Source organism: Leucopleurus acutus, assembly GCF_964270905.1.
Source record: "Leucopleurus acutus genome assembly, chromosome: 13".
NCBI lineage: Eukaryota > Metazoa > Chordata > Mammalia > Artiodactyla > Delphinidae > Leucopleurus > Leucopleurus acutus.
The window spans coordinates 83,223,633-83,241,752 of NC_139155.1; the positions used below are offsets into that span (position 1 = coordinate 83,223,633).

At 38.0% G+C, this 18,120-nt stretch overlaps 1 protein-coding gene across 1 annotated transcript in view; it reads left to right on the forward strand.

Moving 5' to 3' along the window:
* Positions 1 to 18,120, forward strand: part of KNTC1 (kinetochore associated 1) — a gene marked incomplete at both ends in the record, with an annotated part of 66,523 nt that overhangs the window by 37,299 nt on the left and 11,104 nt on the right. Inside the window, 17 exons of the mRNA XM_082853466.1 lie at positions 393 to 531; positions 1,006 to 1,062; positions 1,569 to 1,732; positions 3,132 to 3,236; positions 3,640 to 3,768; positions 4,395 to 4,511; positions 5,327 to 5,436; positions 7,492 to 7,699; positions 9,445 to 9,534; positions 10,578 to 10,749; positions 10,836 to 10,894; positions 11,030 to 11,246; positions 12,246 to 12,319; positions 13,359 to 13,569; positions 13,688 to 13,797; positions 16,144 to 16,190; positions 17,576 to 17,654. Of these exons, the coding sequence (XP_082709592.1) occupies positions 393 to 531; positions 1,006 to 1,062; positions 1,569 to 1,732; positions 3,132 to 3,236; positions 3,640 to 3,768; positions 4,395 to 4,511; positions 5,327 to 5,436; positions 7,492 to 7,699; positions 9,445 to 9,534; positions 10,578 to 10,749; positions 10,836 to 10,894; positions 11,030 to 11,246; positions 12,246 to 12,319; positions 13,359 to 13,569; positions 13,688 to 13,797; positions 16,144 to 16,190; positions 17,576 to 17,654 (2,088 nt within the window). The remainder of the gene's footprint in view (positions 1 to 392; positions 532 to 1,005; positions 1,063 to 1,568; positions 1,733 to 3,131; positions 3,237 to 3,639; positions 3,769 to 4,394; positions 4,512 to 5,326; positions 5,437 to 7,491; positions 7,700 to 9,444; positions 9,535 to 10,577; positions 10,750 to 10,835; positions 10,895 to 11,029; positions 11,247 to 12,245; positions 12,320 to 13,358; positions 13,570 to 13,687; positions 13,798 to 16,143; positions 16,191 to 17,575; positions 17,655 to 18,120) is intronic.

Below are 18,120 nucleotides of genomic sequence, written 5' to 3' on the forward strand. Positions count from 1 at the left end.
ATTGGCTTTAATTTGCACTATCTTTTGAAACATTGGGCCTCAAACAAGGCATCTCTGGACATTGTCCAGAGTAACAGTTTGGTTTTTTTTTTTGTTTGTTTTTTGGCCATGTGGCTTGCAGGATCTTCCCCTGCCAGGGATCAAACCTGGCCCCCGCAGTGAAAGTGCCAAATCCTAACCAGTGGACCACCGGGGAGTTCCCTGAGTAACAATTTAACTTAAAGCAGCATTATTTTAAGCCATAGACCAGAAGAAACAGACTACATGGTTGTACTTGACCATCAACATTGTGTTTGGCTCTGATAGATCTGATTCTGGATTCTGCTTGGTGAAGAAGGAATCTGTGTCCTGGAGTGTCCTTATCTGTCTTTTCTGTATGACTTGATATTTAGACTTCCTTTGGAACTCATAAAGATCCATATGAGGAGTGGTCTTACTGTGACTTCTTCAGTGAAGATGGGATAGTTCTCGAGTCCCAGATGGTGCTCCCTGTCATCTATGAATTGATTTCATCACTTGTGCCTCTGGCTGGTAAATCTCATTTGTGTCATCTTTTTTCTGTGTACTTCTGCTTCATGCAAGTTTAAATGGTAGAGGTTTGGAACTGAAACTACACATAGTAACGTGGATGAATCTTGTAGGCATAATGCTGAACAAATGAAGTGAGGAACAAAAGAATGTGTATTGTATGATTTCATTTATGTAAAGTACAAGGACGGGCTATAAGGAGGCCATGCTATTGGAAGTCAAGGTAGTGTTTACCCTTGGAGGGTAGACTGGCAGCGGGCAAGGGGATGGTTTCTGGATGCTAGTAGTGTTCTGCGTCTTGGTCTGGATGTACACTTATCTGTACATCCAGACCTGTAAAGGTTTTGTTTTTTTTTAAGTAACAGGTTGCTTTAGAACATTATTTGATACGAGCACAATATTAAAGTATCTCTGGGACTATGTGCTCTAAAAGAGAGTTATTTTACTTATTGTTATTGAATTTATTCTCTTTTGTAGAAAGCAAGAGATATCCCTTCGATTCTACAAGTTTACCATACTGCTCCATCAGTGAAGGTATTTGACATCAGAAACGTATAACCATTGAATTACAATTTTGTAAATAGGCCAACATAGAAATTTCTTGAAATCCTGAATATGAATCTGATGTAATGTCCTTAATATAGTTTCTTAATTATTACTGTTACATTGTTACTCTTCCAAACTGTCAGGAAAATGGGTCATTTGGCTTATAGTGTTAACTTTTATGAATCTGTTCATAAATTTGGTCTTCCAAGTAGAGAAATGGGTTTTCTTCAGCTAATGATTTAAGCATCTCAAAATAGGCAAGTTACAATCAAAGTACCTCAGTATCCATGTACCTAGCTATTTTCTGGTTTAGATCAAGCCTCATGTTAACTCTTTTATTTACTAACTTTGAGAATAAATTCTATGACCGTTACCTGCATTGAAGAAGTAGACCATCCCTGAAAACAATTTCCAAATATGGTATTTCTTTGTTTAAAAAAAATCTAAATATTAAAATACTTGTACTCGAGTAAAATACTTTTATCATTTCACAGGAGACAGCCTTATGTTACCTATTATCAATTCCATCTCTGCCTTGCTTCAGAACCTTCAGGAATCTAGCCAATGGGAGCTGGCCCTAAAATTTGTAGTTGGTTCATTTGGTACCTGTCTTCAGCACTCTGTGTCAAACTTCATGAATGCCAGTTTGAGTGACAAGGTACAGTTTCGAGAACAACTACTTTCACTTTGCGCAAATACAGATACAAAAGCACTGCCAGGGCTTCCCTGGTGGTGCAGTGGTTGAGAGTCCGCCTGCCGATGCAGGGGACACAGGTTCGTGCCCTGGTCTGGGAAGATACTACATGCCGCGGAGCGGCTGGGCCTGTGAGCTATGGCCGCTGAGCCTGCGCGTCCAGAGCCTGTGCTCCGCAACGGAAGAGGCCACAACAGTGAGAGGCCCGCGTACCGCAAAAAAAAAAAAAAGCACTGCCAAACAAAGGAATTTGGAACCCACATTTTCCTGTTTGGCTTTGTTGTAAGGAAATTGATAATTTGTCAGATTTAGGAAACGTCTGTTGAACATCTACAAAGTCAGGTATAGTTCAAGGTGCTTGCACACATTTTCTTTTTTTAAAAAAATTATTTTTTTATTTTATTTTATTGTATTTCTTTATTTTTGGCTGCGTTGGGTCTTCGTTGCTGTGTGTGGGCTTTCTCTGGTTGCGGTGAGGGGGGCTACTCTTTGTTGCGGTGCATGGGTTCTCATTGTGGCGGCTTCTCTTGTGGAACGTAGGCTCTGGGTCTTCAGTAGTTGTGGCACGCGGGCTCAGTAGTTGTGGCACGCGAGCTCTAGAGCGCAGGCTCAGTAGTTGTGGCGCACGGGCTTAGTTGCTCCGTGGCATGTGGGATCTTTCCGGACCAGGGTTCGAACCCGTGTCCCCTGCATTGGCAGGCGGATTCTTAACCACTGCGCCACCAGGGAAGCCCTTGCACACATTTTCATACCTAATCTTTACGACAAACCTGAGAGACTCCACTTTGCAAACGAAGAAACTCAGATTCAGGGAGGTAAAGTAAATAATCTGAGGCTTTTGGTTGCAGTGTTAAGTCCTCTTCCTCCAAGCCCAGTGACCACATTGGTTCAATCTGCTATCGATCTGCTATTTGTTTTACTGTGGCCCAAATTATAATTATTACCCGACGGCGTCATTAAAAAGATTCTAGAAGACAAACTATCTGTTGATAACTTGCTGATGAAGCTGGTCTTGTATTCATTTCTACTACTCTATTCATATTTACTAAATGCCAATATTTTAAAAAATCAGCTTTATTGAAGTATAGCTTTCAAAATTAAAATGCATGTATTTTAAGTATATCAACCAATGTATTCACCTTGTCACCAACACCATAATCAAGGTACAGGGTATTTTATAAGGTTCCTTTTTGCCCTTTCCCAGTCAATTCCCCTGCAAGCCCCAGCTTTCTGTCATTATAGATCAAATGACAATACTTTTCGCATATAATGCTGAATTTTCAAAGTTCCTTAATATTTAAGAAAAGTTTTCAAAACTATGCATAGACGGGGACCTGAGAATTCTTTTGTTCTTTTCTAAAAGTTGTGTGGAGAGGCCACATTAGTTAAATCCAAGCATGTTGTTATGGAATTGAAAGAGAAAGCCATTATGTTTATCAGGGGAAACGCCGCAACACTTTTGTACAAGGTGAGTATTAGTTTGTGGTAAGCTCTTCTCTCTCTCTCTCTCTCTCTCTCTCTCTCTCTCTCTCTCTCTCTCCCTCTCCCCCCTCTCTCCTGCTTCTGATTTTTCAGTGAGGATAAGAGTGGGGAGGGGGAGGGGATGTTGGGGACTTGAAGTAATACAGAGAAGGTAAGGGTTCTGTGTCATATAGAACTTGTTAGAGTTTCTTTCCTTAAATTTATAATAGTGATAAAAGACATTAAAACTAAGCAAACAAGTTGGAACTATTTTACTATAAATAACTTTTCATGAAATGCTTGTTCTTTCGTAGGGCCTAAAACTAAATTTAGTGACAAATCAGCCTTTAGAGACTGAATTCTGCTTTGACTGTGAGGGATTTGCTTCTCTGGATGCTTTCTTCCCACAGGTATTTAATTGTCGCCTGGTGGACCTCAACTTGGCATTGGGGTACTGCACTCTCTTACCACAAAAAGAAGTCTTTGAAAATATATGGAAGCTCATAGATAAAGCATGGCAGAATTACGACAAAATATTGGTATGACCTAAGGAAGCACACCTTCAGTTCTTGAAATATTGAAGATTTAGGGGAAGAAGTAAAATTGGCTTTGCCACCAGATCTTAAAGATTTAGCAAAAGAAACGTCAAGCTAATACACATGGTTTCTACCAGCTTTTCCTTAACTGGCAACACACCAGGGAATGTATATGCAGGTCCTAAGCATTGCTCAACCCAGAGGATTACATTTTTTATTTCTTAAATCTGTATTCAGCCAGAGAACCTCACTGCTTATGCTTACTCTAGTGTACTGGAAATCTTAGACCCATGAGCCAGTTCTTTGTAGGACAAGTTTAACGGATGCAAAACTTGTCTTTGATATTGTTTGTTTCAAAATTTGCCCTTTGTGGGCATTTTACGTGCAGGATAGCTCAAATTTGACCTTTTCTTATGAAAGAAATCCAGACTAAATTTATGGCATCACACTAAAAGCCGAATTACCTAAATATTATATTAATACAAGTAATGACGGTGTATGAAGCAACATGTAACATTCCAGCTGTTATCATAAAGAAAGATTATGGTTTTTATTGTTGGGTTTCGTATAAAGGGTGTTAGAGCATTTTCTATTTGCAATTCAATTTTAATTCTATTTTAATTTTTTAGGCAATATCTCTGGTGGGCTCTCAGCTGGCCAGTCTCTATCAGGAAATAGAAATGGAGCTTAAGTTCTGTGAACTCAGTACTGATTCCCGGTGGGGCATTCGTCTTAGTAAACTTGGTGTGAGTATTCTTCAAGTGCCATGAAGTTTCATCTATTTCCAGTTGGAAAATTTAAAACAGATAACTCATTATCCTTTACTTTTGGAGAGGTTATATATAAACTGACTTGTAAGTTTTAGTTAGTTATTACACGCATTGGTGCTTTCAAAGAAATAAGGACCTTTTGCCTCATTTTCTTTTTGCTATATTTTTAAAGAAATTAGAAGAGGCTTGACATTTCATCTGCTTAGCCTTCTCATTATAGGAATGTATCTAGTATTAATTAACATTTAAGGTATTCCAGGCCTACCCTTTAGCCTCATACTTTTTTGTGTGCTATTTGTTTAAAGATAATATTAAAATGTATATACATTGTACTAAGCTTCAGCAACTCCTACCAGGGAGAAGTAAGTGGCCCTTATTTTTCACTTTGCAAAAACAAACCAACAAAATCCTGTTTTCTTTACTATGAATGTAAAACATTTTATTTTATTTGCAAATAGTTGACATATCAGGAATGTAACCATTGTAGAAATGGTATATGTTTTGATGCCTCGTTCCTATGCAGTAATGGGACTGTTTGTTGCTAACTACCAAACTTTACTGAAGAGCCAGGGGTTAGTGTGACTAAGAGAGATTTTGGACCTCTAGCCAAATATACCTGAAATTTCAGAGTGATGGTCGAGTTGGGTAGTATGATAAAAATAAAAGTTGAAGAAGCTATAGAAAAATGTTTCTCTAAAAAAATGGATAGTAAAAGGGCAGGTCACAACAGTGCCCTTAGTCTGATACATTTCAGTTGAGCAGGGTTTTTGTTTTGCTCTTTTTATTTCTAGATTTCTTTCCAGCCAGTTTTTAGGCAACATTTTCTCACCAAGAAAGACCTCATTAAAGCTCTTGTGGAGAATATAGATATGGATACAAGCCTCATTCTGGAATATTGCAGGTAATTCTTTAAATTTCATTGGTATTTTTGCTGTTAGCTTAACAAACCGGTAATGCCAACGTGAGAACACAGTGATAACAGTGATTATTACATGTGGCCCATGACCTCTGATGTTTTCTTTTGCTCAACCTCAAACTGAATAAGTCCAAACCAGATTAAATTCTCTTATGATATCACCTTTTTAATTCACTCTTTGGTGTTTCCTCAACTTGCCTCATGATAAGCATCACGTGGGGCACTTGATTAAAAATACAGATTCCTGGGTCCCTCTATATTGGTTCTGACTTGGCAGGTCTGGGCTGAGGCCCAGGAAACTGGTCTTAATAGAAGCTCCAGACGATTCATATGATAAGGGAAGTTTGGGAATATTCTGAGCAAGTAAACTTCTAAATCAGGTCAAGTTAGGGGCAAGTTGATCTTAAATTAAAAATTGGTGAAAAGTATGATTTAGGGAGAATTTTTTTTTAATAACTTTAAAAAACTGAGACCAAATGTTATTTATAGATACAGCTTACTGTGATGAGGAGGATCAAATGATTTATAATTTATATCTCAGTTGTTTTTATCTGATAAATTTAGATATTAAATTTGCTGGCCCATTATTAGTTTCAAAGTGGTTTCCCACACATCATCATGTTTACTTTTTATTGTATATTGTAACCAATTTATGTATGAGAAAACAAACCCATATTAGGTGCCCTGCTCAAGGTCAGATAATAAGTACTGCTCCTAAAATACCAAGGGTGCTGTAATCCTTATCCAGTTTGTGACAGATGGGTGAAATCTCAGTTCTCGATAATGAGGCTGCTTAGTACATTTCCTCACCAGACAGGGATCTAGTTCTTTGTCCTTGTGGATGGTGGGGAGTAATGTCCCTGGCTGTCACCATCCTGCACCTGCAAGTCAGGGACCATAGGCTGCTCATAGCTCTAACTAGCTGTGACCTACCTGCACTCTGATATAACAAAACTATGCCATTCTTCAGTTTGGAGTGCTACAAATCCAGAATGAGGTACGCACACTCCGTCTTCTTTATTAATTTGAACTCCTGGTAGATTTTTGTCTGTTGTTTTATGGCGTGACCCCTTTTCTGAAATTGAAATAGCTATAATTATGTCAGGCTCATTTCACAATCGTTGTGCTTACATATGGCATTGCTGATTTTTCCTTGTGTGATAGTGACCGTCTTGCCTCAGGCAGTCCCACTGAATAAATTTAGGTGACCTTTACAATTTCAGGGAATGACTTTAAAATTATTGTATGTAAAGCTCTTCTTGAGGTTTCAGTTATTCTGTATAACAGATTAAACTATCCCTATCTTATTAATAGGGCTTAGAAGGCATTTCAGTTGTCGATTTGTCTATACTAACCTGATTCTTAATTTTTAAATGTACTACTTTTTCCAATTCAGATGGAACATATTAAAATCAAAGTCCCACATAATTCCATCCATCAGGGATAATCACTGTTAAGAGTTTGGCCTATATTGTTCTTTTTTTTTTTTCCTTATGCATTTACTAACATGCATTTTTAAAAGTTTATGAAAAATAGAATTGTACATTATCTTATAGCATGTATCCTTCACTTAACAAAATAATGTCTTCTCAGATTAGGACATATAGCTCTTCCTCACATCTGTTGAATCCTATGGTATTCCTTTGAATAAGTTATTTAACCAGCCTCCTATTGATGAGTATTTGTTTCCAATTTTTAAATATTACAAGCAGTTGTTACAGGACATCCTATATGTGTATCTTTGCTACTTTTGTGAAGTGTATGAAAGTGGAATTTCTCTATTAAAGGACATAAATATATATTTTCAACTTTATTACAAATTTCCCTCCAAGATTGTGCCAGTTCATATGCCCACCAAGAATATCTGATATTTTTAAAAGCAAGAATTAACTTTGAAAACAAGTAGATGGTCTGGTTATGACACTTGACAATGGAAGGGTTAGATTTCAGTGGTGGGAGCTCATACCTAAGTTTTCTGTGAGAAACTGTAGAAATGCATGCATTTTGGGACATTCGTGTGTAATTGAATATTTATTTCAGCACATTTCAGTTGGACTCGGATGCAGCTCTTCAGCTGTTCATTGAAACACTCCTCCACAACACTAATGCCAGCCAGAGCCAGGGAGACACAAGCACGGAATCCACAAAGGAGCAGCGTTCCAAACTCCTGGCCAAAGCCATCGAAATGGTTCCTTTACTGACAAGCACAAAAGATTTGGTCATCAGTCTTAGTGGAATACTGCATAAGGTAGACGAATGGTGAAATGAATGCATTGGGTCGTTTCAAGCATCCCTCCTACCCTTAATTAATCAGATATCTATAGTAACAAATTGAAAATGTAAGTCCTATATTTTTTGTAAACTATTAATTTTCAAAAAATTTTAGATTTCTGTATTTTTATTATACTTTAATACAGCACGTTTCCTGTCTTTTTTTCCTCCAAAATAAAAATAGCCCTTTTCCCCAGATTTTTAAAAATAGCACACATTCTTTGAAAAAGATCAAACTAGAGAGAAAGGTATAAATCAAAAAGTGAAATTTCCCTACAACCCCCACTCCCACAGATTAAAATGTTAATAATTTGGTAAATATCTTAGACTAAATATACTATCCTGTCACTCTCTTTTTTCATTTAACATATTGTCGTTACATGTCAATGCATAGACGTCTCTCTCATTTTTGACAGATACATATTTATTATTCCACTATGTGGATGAAACATCCTGTATTTAACCAGGCCTTTATGAAAGGACATTTAAATTTTTTGTAAATTTCATTATTATAAGTTGTTAAAATGAATATCTTCATACACACATTTGCCCTCTGATTATTTTTTAGGAGATCTTCTGAGAATTGGCACTTTTAGGTCAAGGGGTAGTTTGATGGGGGAGTGAAGGTGGATAGAAGGGGAAATAAAATTGTAATACTTCAGTTTTATGTTTTGCTTGTAATTCAGCCAAAAATTATATAGACTTGCTCAAAATTTCTAGGTACTAAAGAGATCATCTTCCCACTTTGTTCAATGTTATTATTCACGTGAATTTAGTTGGCATTTAAAATTTTTTTTTAAAAGTAATGGTGTGTGGGCAGAAACAGAACAAAGAGAATATTTCTTTTCTTTTTATAAACATATATAGATGCCACCCAGCTATTTCTTGTATCTTAATATATGGTTATAGCTGGAATGAAATCCTTTGAAAAGGTTTTGCTTGGAGGCCCACACTTTTAGTTATGTCATTTCCAAGAAAAGGTAAAATTTCTCCTGTTCTAATTTTCCCATCATAAATGGAAGAAAGAATTTTAATTTAAAAACCTTATAAAATTATTCGGACTTCCCTGGTGGCGCAGTGGTTAAGAATCTGCCTGCCAATGCTGGAGACACAGATTCGAGCCCTGGTCTGGGAAGATCCCACATGCCGCAGAACAGCTAAGCCCGTGCACCACAACTACTGAGTCTGCTCTAGAGCCCACGAGCCACAACTTCTGAGCCCACGTGCCACAACTACGGAAGCCTGCGCGCCTAGAGCCCATGCTCTGCAACAAGCGAAACCACCACGATGAGAAGCCCCCGCACCGCAACGAAGAGTAGCCCCTGCTCGCCACAACTAGAGAAAGCCCGTGCACAGCAACGAAGACCCAACACAGCCAAAAATAAATAAATAAATAAAAATTTTTAAAGCCTTATAAAATTTTAATATGTTTATCTTTCTAGGTTTTTAGTACCGTAAGAACATTTCTCTGTATTGAAATGACATTGCCTCATACAGGTTTCTTAAAAAACAGCTTTTGAGACATTCTAAAGATGTATGTTTAATAGTTAATTTTAGAGATGAGAAAATGTTAGTTCATTTTTTAAAGAATAATCTAACTTACTATTGTAGTGCACTGAGCTGTTATATTTGTGATCTCTGCTGATGAACATAACTGCATAAAACCATCAACGAGCCTGGCAACGTCTTCTCCAGTTTTGACATATTTTTGTTTTTATACAGTTGGATCCCTATGACTATGAGATGATTGAAGTCGTCCTGAAAGTCATAGAAAGAGCTGATGAAAAGATAACCAACATTAATATTAATCAGGTATAACAAATATATTATAGATTTTAAAATTATGTTTTTATTTGGACCATTTAAAAAAATTACTGTTATCTAGTGTCTTTCTGGATTGTCCTCTGAGCTCCCTTTAAACTGTAGTTTTTACTCTATTTCCTTTTCTTTAAAAGGGATACAGAAGTAGAAAGAGTTTTTGTGCTCTCCATGTTTTATCTTAATCCAGTTTTTGCTCTACTGAGGCAATTTAAATCTGGCCAAGAGTACAAAGTCACAAAAAGACTGATTTAGAAGAATTAAGGCAAAAATATTTGTCATCTGGCAAAAAAAAAAAAAAAAAAAATCAAAGCATGTAAGACCCGGAGTCAAATTTAGCTTTCTATATTAGTAGGTAGGTCCTGGACTAAATTCTATTTTAGTACTCAGTAACTTCCTAGTGTTTTACAAATATGGTCATAGGAGCTTACATATATTTTTAAATTGGATTTTAAAAATTAAAAGAAAATGGGTTGATTCAAAAAGTTATATAAGCCCCAGGGACTTCCCTGGCGGTCCAGTGGTTAGGATGTGTCTCTTTCATTGCCGAGGGCCTGGGTTCAATCCCTGATCAGGGAATTAAGATTGCCCACATGCAAGTCGTGTGGCACGGCCAAAAAAAAAAAAGAAGTTGTACAAGCCCCCAGAATATAAGATGTAAACTTAAGAGAGAATATAGAGGATTAATTTTAGATCTACTGCCTATGTATTTAAAGTGAAATCAAGTATTTTTGAGGTATATCTAAAACTATTTGAAGAGAGTAGAGAACTTCCAAACTCTGGTTTATAAAACATCCCACCAACAACAGGGTTCCGCCGGTTTCTCCTAGTATAATTTCTTTAATGATCACAAAAGTTATGGTTTAGAAGAATAGCATAATAGTTTTGAAAGTAAAACTACGAAAGGTTTTGATCATCTTTATGAATATGAGACTGTCCCAGGAATGGAACCCTATGATAGTATAGAATTAGATGATTTTAAAACACTTAATGATGGGTTTAACCTCACAGGAAAATACTTTTTTAATTTAATGTAGGCATTGAGTCTTCTGAAACATTTGAAGTCATACAGAAGAATTTCTCCTCCAGTGGACCTAGAATATCAGTATATGTTGGAGCACGTAATAACTTTGCCATCAGCTGCCCAAACTAGACTTCCTTTTCACCTAATATTCTTCGGCACAGCACAGAGCTTCTGGAAAATTCTCTGTATGTTCATTAACTTCTTATGAATTGTACTGAATAGCCAAAACCCTTTTCTTAGGTAAATCATACTATCTTTGTTTCCTTTCTAGCTACGGAACTCAGTGAAGAATCCTTCCCAACATTGCTCTTAATTTCTAAGTTAATGAAGGTAATGGGTTAAAACTCATAAAAGTCGTATCTTTATTCTGTAATTCATTCAGACCCTGTGTAGAAAGATTTTATGCTGTTTTCAGCATTTAAAGGTGAGCACGTAAGTCAGCCTTAATTTTTCCTGTCTTTGAAGTTCTCTTTGGACACTCTGTACGTGTCTACAGCCAAACACGTTTTTGAAAAAAAACTGAAGCCTAAGCTCCTACAGTTAACACAAGCTAAATCCTCGACACTGATTAACAAGGAGATAACTAAGATCACTCAAACCATCGAATCCTACTTGTTATCTATCGTTAACCCGGAGTGGGCTGTAGCCATTGCCATCAGTCTAGCCCAGGATGTCCCAGAAGGTATGGATTCTTCCTTTAATTGGGCTTAAAATGGTCGGCTGTGTTGTTTTTGGAACTTGTAAAAAAATGTACTCCTTTCTCATCTTTAAGGAGAAACAGTATGATAGCTTAGAAATGTATGTGCCCCCTCTCCTCACTTGCGGCACTACTGTACATTAAAGAGGAACCAAGCAAGACACCATGCTGCTTGCCCAGGGCGCAGAGACATAGGCGCATTGCTCAGCTTGAATATAGATTAATACTTCCTCATATCCAATCATACATACTTTCAGTAATGAATCCTTAGACATTGTTGCATGATCAAAAAATACACAAACACAGGCACTTATTGCCTTGTTTTTGGTTGTAACAAAAGTTGAAAATAACTGGGCTTCCCTGGTGGCACAGTGGTTGAGAGTCCGCCTGCCGATGCAGGGGACACGGGTTCGTGCCCCGGTCCGGGAAGATCCCACATGCCGCAGAGCGGCTGCGCCCAAGAGCCATGGCCGCTGAGCCTGCACGTCCGGAGCCTATTGCTCCACAACGGGAGAGGCCACAACAGTGAGAGGCCCGCATATCGCAAAAAAAAAAAGAAAAAAAAGAAAATAACTGATTTTTTTAAATGCTCATTTGTCAGGAACTGGTTAAAAAAATAGTGTATTCATAGAATGGAATTCTATGTAGTTGATCTGGAAATATATCCAAGATATATATTAAGTGAGAACAGCAAACTGTACTACATGTATGATCTTATCCCATCTTAACGTGCTTGAGCACATGTGCGTGCATACACAAACATACACAGAAAACTTCTGGAGGAATGTAAGGATCTAGGGGATAGGAATAGAAACTGAAGGCCTCTGTGGACTTGCACTTCCTACTTTGTATCCTCTGGCCTGTTTAAATTGTTTTTTACTATGAGTATGCTTCCTGTCATTGTTTTAAAAAAATGGCTAATTTGACTGAAATACATTGTCTTGAAAGGACTACGATTTGCTTATAAATCTTTTATCTCTCTAGGTTCCTTCAAGATGTCCAGTTTGAAATTCTGCCTGTATTTAGCTGAGAGGTGGCTTCAGAATATCCCATCTCAGGTGTGTCTGAACTGTAAGATTGAAGGCTCCTCTTTTCTTTTAAATGAAAGGGTAGCTGATTTACAATATTATATTAGTTTCAGGTGTACAACATAGTGATTCAAAATTTTTATAGATTATACTTCATTTATAGTTATTATAAAATATTGGCTATACTCCGTGTGCTGTAAAATGTATCCTTGCAGCTTGTTTATTTTATACATAGTAGTTTGTACTTATTCCCCTACCCCTATATTGCCCCTCTCTCCTTCCCTCTCCCCACTGATAACCACTAGTTTCTTCTCTATCTGTGAGTCTGTTTTTTTTTTTTGTGAGTCTGTTTTGTTATATGCATCTGTTCGTTTTATTTTTTAGATTCCACATGTAAGTGGTAATATACAGTGTTTGTCTTTCTCTGTCTGACTTATTTCACTAAGCATAATACATACCCTACAGGTCTATCCATGTTGTTGCAAATGGCAAAAGTTCGTTCTTTCTCATGACTGAGTAATATTCCTTTATATATATGTATATACCGTATCTTCTTTTTCCATTCATCTGTCGATGGACACTTAAGTTGCTTCCATATCTTGGCTACTGTAAGTAGTGCAGCTATGAACATTGGGGTACAGGCTCTGCTTTCTTTTTTTTTTTTTTTTTTTTTTTTGCAGTACGCGGGCCTCTCACTATTGTGGCCTCTCCCGTTGTGGAGCACAGGCTCCGGACGCGCAGGTTCAGCGGCCATGGCTCACGGGCCCAGCCGCTCCGTGGCATGTGGGATCTTCCCGGACCGGGGCGCGAACTCTGAACCACTGCGCCACCAGGGAAGCCCTCTTTTTAATTTAAATTGTGCTCCCCTAGCATCCCTTCTCATCCTGCCCCGGTGATAGGTGTTTTCAAGGGTTGGATGCCTAAACTGGAAAAAGAAGATGAGGCTTGGTGTAGACACTTAAAGGTGTAACTAAGGCAGAGAGGGACCTTGACTGATAAAGCTGGATTCTTAGGCTCACTTGCGATTTAGAAAACAAGAGTTTCTTTTTGCTTGGAATTTTTTTAAAAGGATGAAACACGTGAAAAAGCTGAAGCTCTGTTGAAGAAGCTTCATATTCAGTACCGGCGATCAGGCACGGAAGCTGTGCTCATAGCCCACAAGCTGAACACTGCAGAGTATTTAAGAATGATCGGGAAACCAGCACATCTCATTGTCAGTCTGTACGAACATCCCAGCATAAATCAAAGAATTCAGAATTCATCTGGCAAAGATTATCCTGGTGAGGGCAAACCCTTTTTATCTTTTTGTCCAAGGAGACCTATCCTCTTGATTCCCAGGTATCTTGCATTGAAAACCTGAGGTTTTCTTTCTTTAATTCTTTGCCTTTAATATCTTAGATATTCACGCGGCTGCCAAAGAAATAGCTGAAGTCAATGAAATTAATTTGGAGAAAGTCTGGGACATGTTGTTGGAAAAATGGCTGTGCCCGTCTGCGAAACCTGGTGAAGTAAGTGCTTGTTCTGAGCATGTCTGTTGTTGAGTATGAGCTGATGGCTTCTTCTCAAAGGCTAATTATTTGTCTTGCAATGATTCGACTTCTAATTAGGAGCACGGAATGTTAGAAGGAGCATTCGAGCATTTTAATGCTTTCTGTTGTCCGATGAGTTTCAGTGGGGTTGTTTACATTTTCTTTTCCTTTAAATGTTGTTTTGCTGCTATTCTACCTTTTTTTTTTTTAACTTGCCAATGTTTTTTTTATTGAAGTATAGTTGATACATTCTACCTTTTAATTGATGAATTAAATTAATTTCAGATGAATTTCAGATGAATTCTTGTGTAAAAGAAGTGGCCTATTCTTAGACTCAGATTCATGTGATTATTTTATTTTGAAATAATTTTAAAGGTACAGAAAAGTTGCAAGAATAGTATAAAAGAATTCCCTGTATACCCTTCGCCCAGATCTATCAGTTTTTAACATTTTGCCACATCTGCTTCATCACTCTCCCTATAATATATTTACACATAACATTTTTCTGAACCATTTGAGAGTAAATTACATGTGTCATGCCCCTTTACCCCCTAAGAATTAAGTTTGTAGTTCGAAGAACAAGGATTTTCTCTTAACCACAGTATAATTATCAAAATCAGATAATTTAGTATTGATACAATTTTGATACAATATTGGTAAAATACATATATATATTATGTACACCTGAATTTATGGTCCATGTTACAGTTTAACCAGTTGTGCCAATAATGTTCCTTACAGCAGTTTTCTCCTCTGGGACCAGAATCTAATCCAGGATTATGTGTTGCATTTATTTGTCATGTCTCTAATCTCTTTTACTCTAGAACAGCTCCATAACTTTTCTGTCTTTCATGACACTGACATTTTTGAACAGTTTAGGCCCGTTATTTTGCCCCTCAACTTGGGCTTGTCTGTGTCCTCATGATAAGATTGGAGTTACGCATTTTGGATAGAGTATAACCTGAGTGATTGTGTGTCTTGCCCAGGGTCTGACATCTGGGAGCACACGATGTCTCTTTGCCCTAATAGGGATGTTAATTTAGCTAATTTGGTTATGCTGTTGTCCATTTCTGTACCACATAATTACTACGTTTCCTTTTATAATTATTAGGGGAGATGTTTTGAGACAGTGAAATATTCTGTGCTTCAGATTCCCCCCTGCACCACACATGTGCCTTGATTTAGACTCTACTGATGATTCTTACCTGAATCTTTTTATCTGGGACGGGACCTGGACATTTTTGAAGGGTGCAGGCCATTTGGTTTATAAAATGTCTCGTTCTGGGTTTACTGATGTTTCTCATGATTAGATTCAGGTTATGGAGTCTTAGCAGCGTACTCTATAGGGGATGTGTTCTCTTCAGATATGAGAACACATAGCATCAGTTTTTTAGAAATAATATTAACATCTGAATTCATGATGGGATTCGGCAATCCAAATGCAGAATCTTCGGAATTGTTTCTTCTGAGTTTTCAGGCAGAATTTAATGAGGGAGATTCTGTAATTCCTCTATCCACCTAGGCAGATATCCTTGGAGGAAAAAATCCATTTTTAAACAAATAGTATAACAACATGACATTAGATTTTCAACTAGTGGTTTTTATATTACTTGGCGTTCACTTTAACAAGTATTTTTTGAGTATTTACCAAGAGCAAGGACTGTGTATCAGTGGAAACAGAGGACTTAGAAGCATATCTAGGCCACGTAGAATCTGTGTTTGACTCAAACCCACATGTTTTAACTTATGCATAAACCTGGAGCACTAAACTGAAAGCCCCTTGAGACCAGGAACTGTGTTTATACATATAGCACCTAATACATTTCTTTGTAAGTCCCCATAAATATATACTGAATTAAGGGATAACTCATAAAATTCATGGAGTCCTTTCTTTTTAAAAATTACCCAATGAATGTAAGCTCCAGGAGGACAGGAATATTTGTTTTATTCACTCAGGCAAATGCCTGGTGCATGGTAAGTGCTCAGTACATATTTGTTGACTGAATGAATGTGAGTAATCCCATTTTTTAAAGCAAGAATCTTCTCATAAAGTAATGAATTACACTGTAATTCCCTGTCTGTAAATAAAAATTTTTTTATAAATCTTTTTTTTTTTTTTTTTTTTGCTGTCATCAAACATGGAGGTGCTGGGAGTTGAACCCAGGACCTCATGTATGCTCAGCGTGCACTCTACCACTGAGCTACACCTCCTCCTCTAAATATAATTTTGTATATTGGGTTTTTTCATCTAATAGACTTTCATAAGCTTATACAGTCAACCAACCTTCTTCAATTTTTAACTTTTTTTCTTTCACTTTTTCAAAGACACCATCAGAATTATTTGAACTTCAGGAAGATGAAGCACTACGAAGGTATTCTTCCTGTACTTATGTTTGTCAACATCCTGTTGCCTAGTAGGAATCTTACCAATGAATGTGTTAGACATTGGACTTTCTTGGTATAACTTGGATCAGAACCTCTGAGAAGAATCAGTTCATTGATATATGGCTGTGAGTGTGTTAAGTATCTCCAGTGGAATAAATAAAAAACAACCAAGATCCGGAGTTTCTGAACCCTCCGTAGAGTTCCTACTAGAACACCTTTAGCAGAGAATGTACATTGAGCAAAGGAAAACTCTTCTGTAGCTAGGACTCTGCCCCAGACCCCTGTGTATTCTCTCTCCCTGGGGAGCTAGGCTGGTTCAGATATAGGCCACCAGGATTTCTTTTTCCCTTCTAACCTAAGACTGAGACCTAGAAAGGCACATCGGTGTTACGTACTGTGCTAAGTCTGACTAGTCATGGCTTGCTCTCTTGAGAAGACTATATCTGTGCTCAAATTAGAAAATGTGGTAATCTATTAATGATGCTTGGCATAGGCATGGGAAAGGGAGTGGTAGCATGCATCCCAGCTTTTTGCCATTCTGGTCTGGACCCAAGTAGCTCAGCTCAGTCATGAAGCCCTACACCCTACACTGGCCCTGGAGATCTGATGGTGAGAGAGGATGTGGAAAGATAAACACTGGAAAAGAATTTTTCCTGGTTTGGGGAGAACTGGCCTAGTATCCCCTCCATGCCCTTCTTTCCTCTGGTCACCCCTTCGTCCTTGCTTAGTCCTTTAAGGGCAGGGACACCTTTGTCTAAGCAAGAGGTAGCTCCTGGAGCATCTGACCAAACCAGCCACCTGGACAGGCTTAGAGGGAAACAGTTCAGAGAGAGAGAGAGAGCGAGAGAGAGAGAGAACCCCAAGAAGGAGATCCCAAAGGCTACTTCATGCCAATTTCATAACTTCTTGCCTTTTCCCCCTGGAATCTCCACCCCCTCCCCTTCCAGTACACCTGATTGTCTTGCCCTTCTCTGGAGGGGGCCAGTCAGCCCTGAGTCCAGAGGTTAAAACGTGCCACTAACAAGGTCCTGTGAACTAAACCTGAAGTTTCCATGTGTAGTGTTCAATGTACTTTGCAGCTATGGTTAGTATGATTTGTATTAATTCCTTAACTAGAAAGAATATACGTTTTGGGAGGTTGACTAGCCATTTCATAGATGAGAGGACTGACGCTTGACATTTATTGTCTTTATTATCTTCTTTAGCTGTGAAGGAACTCAAGAAAAAATTAAGCACCCTTTAAAGGAGATAGCCCTTCAGGGCTGTGTTTGGGATGTCTAATGACTTTTTCTATGGAGAGTAAAACAGATCTCTTGTTTTGCTAAACTCTCACTAAGTTAAAGTCTAAATGTAATTAACAATTTTTTTTCAGAGTCCTGTATCTCCTTCTGTCTCGTCCGGTTGATTATAGTTCAAGAATGCTGTTCATTTTTGCAACATCAGCTACAACTGTAAGCTCTATGAACTTAGTCAAAGCTCATCTTTACATCTAAGCTTAACATTTTTTCCTGCATATTTACCATTTACAAATGATTAAGATAATGCTCACTTCTGTACTTACTCAAAGTACGTCTTACTCTACAGATGAGGATTGTAGTATCTGCCAAGCTCCGTTTAGTGCTGGCTTCTGAAACATCCTGCTTGGCAAACTGAGTGGTGCAGCTGTTGACAATTCCCATGGGTTATCCACATTCACTGTTTTAAGGCCCTGGTCCAGCTGCATCCCTAATACCAGAGGCCCCAATGAGCCAGCCTGAGAGAAGTCTCCACCCTGGTCTCCAGGCCCTGCCTGAGCTGTCACACCCCCTCCCCACTAAACTCTAGGGATAACTTCCCCTTATCCCTAAAGGCAACTCGATCTCTGGCCTTCAGGCTTTTACATATAGAAATGTTCTCTGAGGCAGTTGGAGCAGAGGG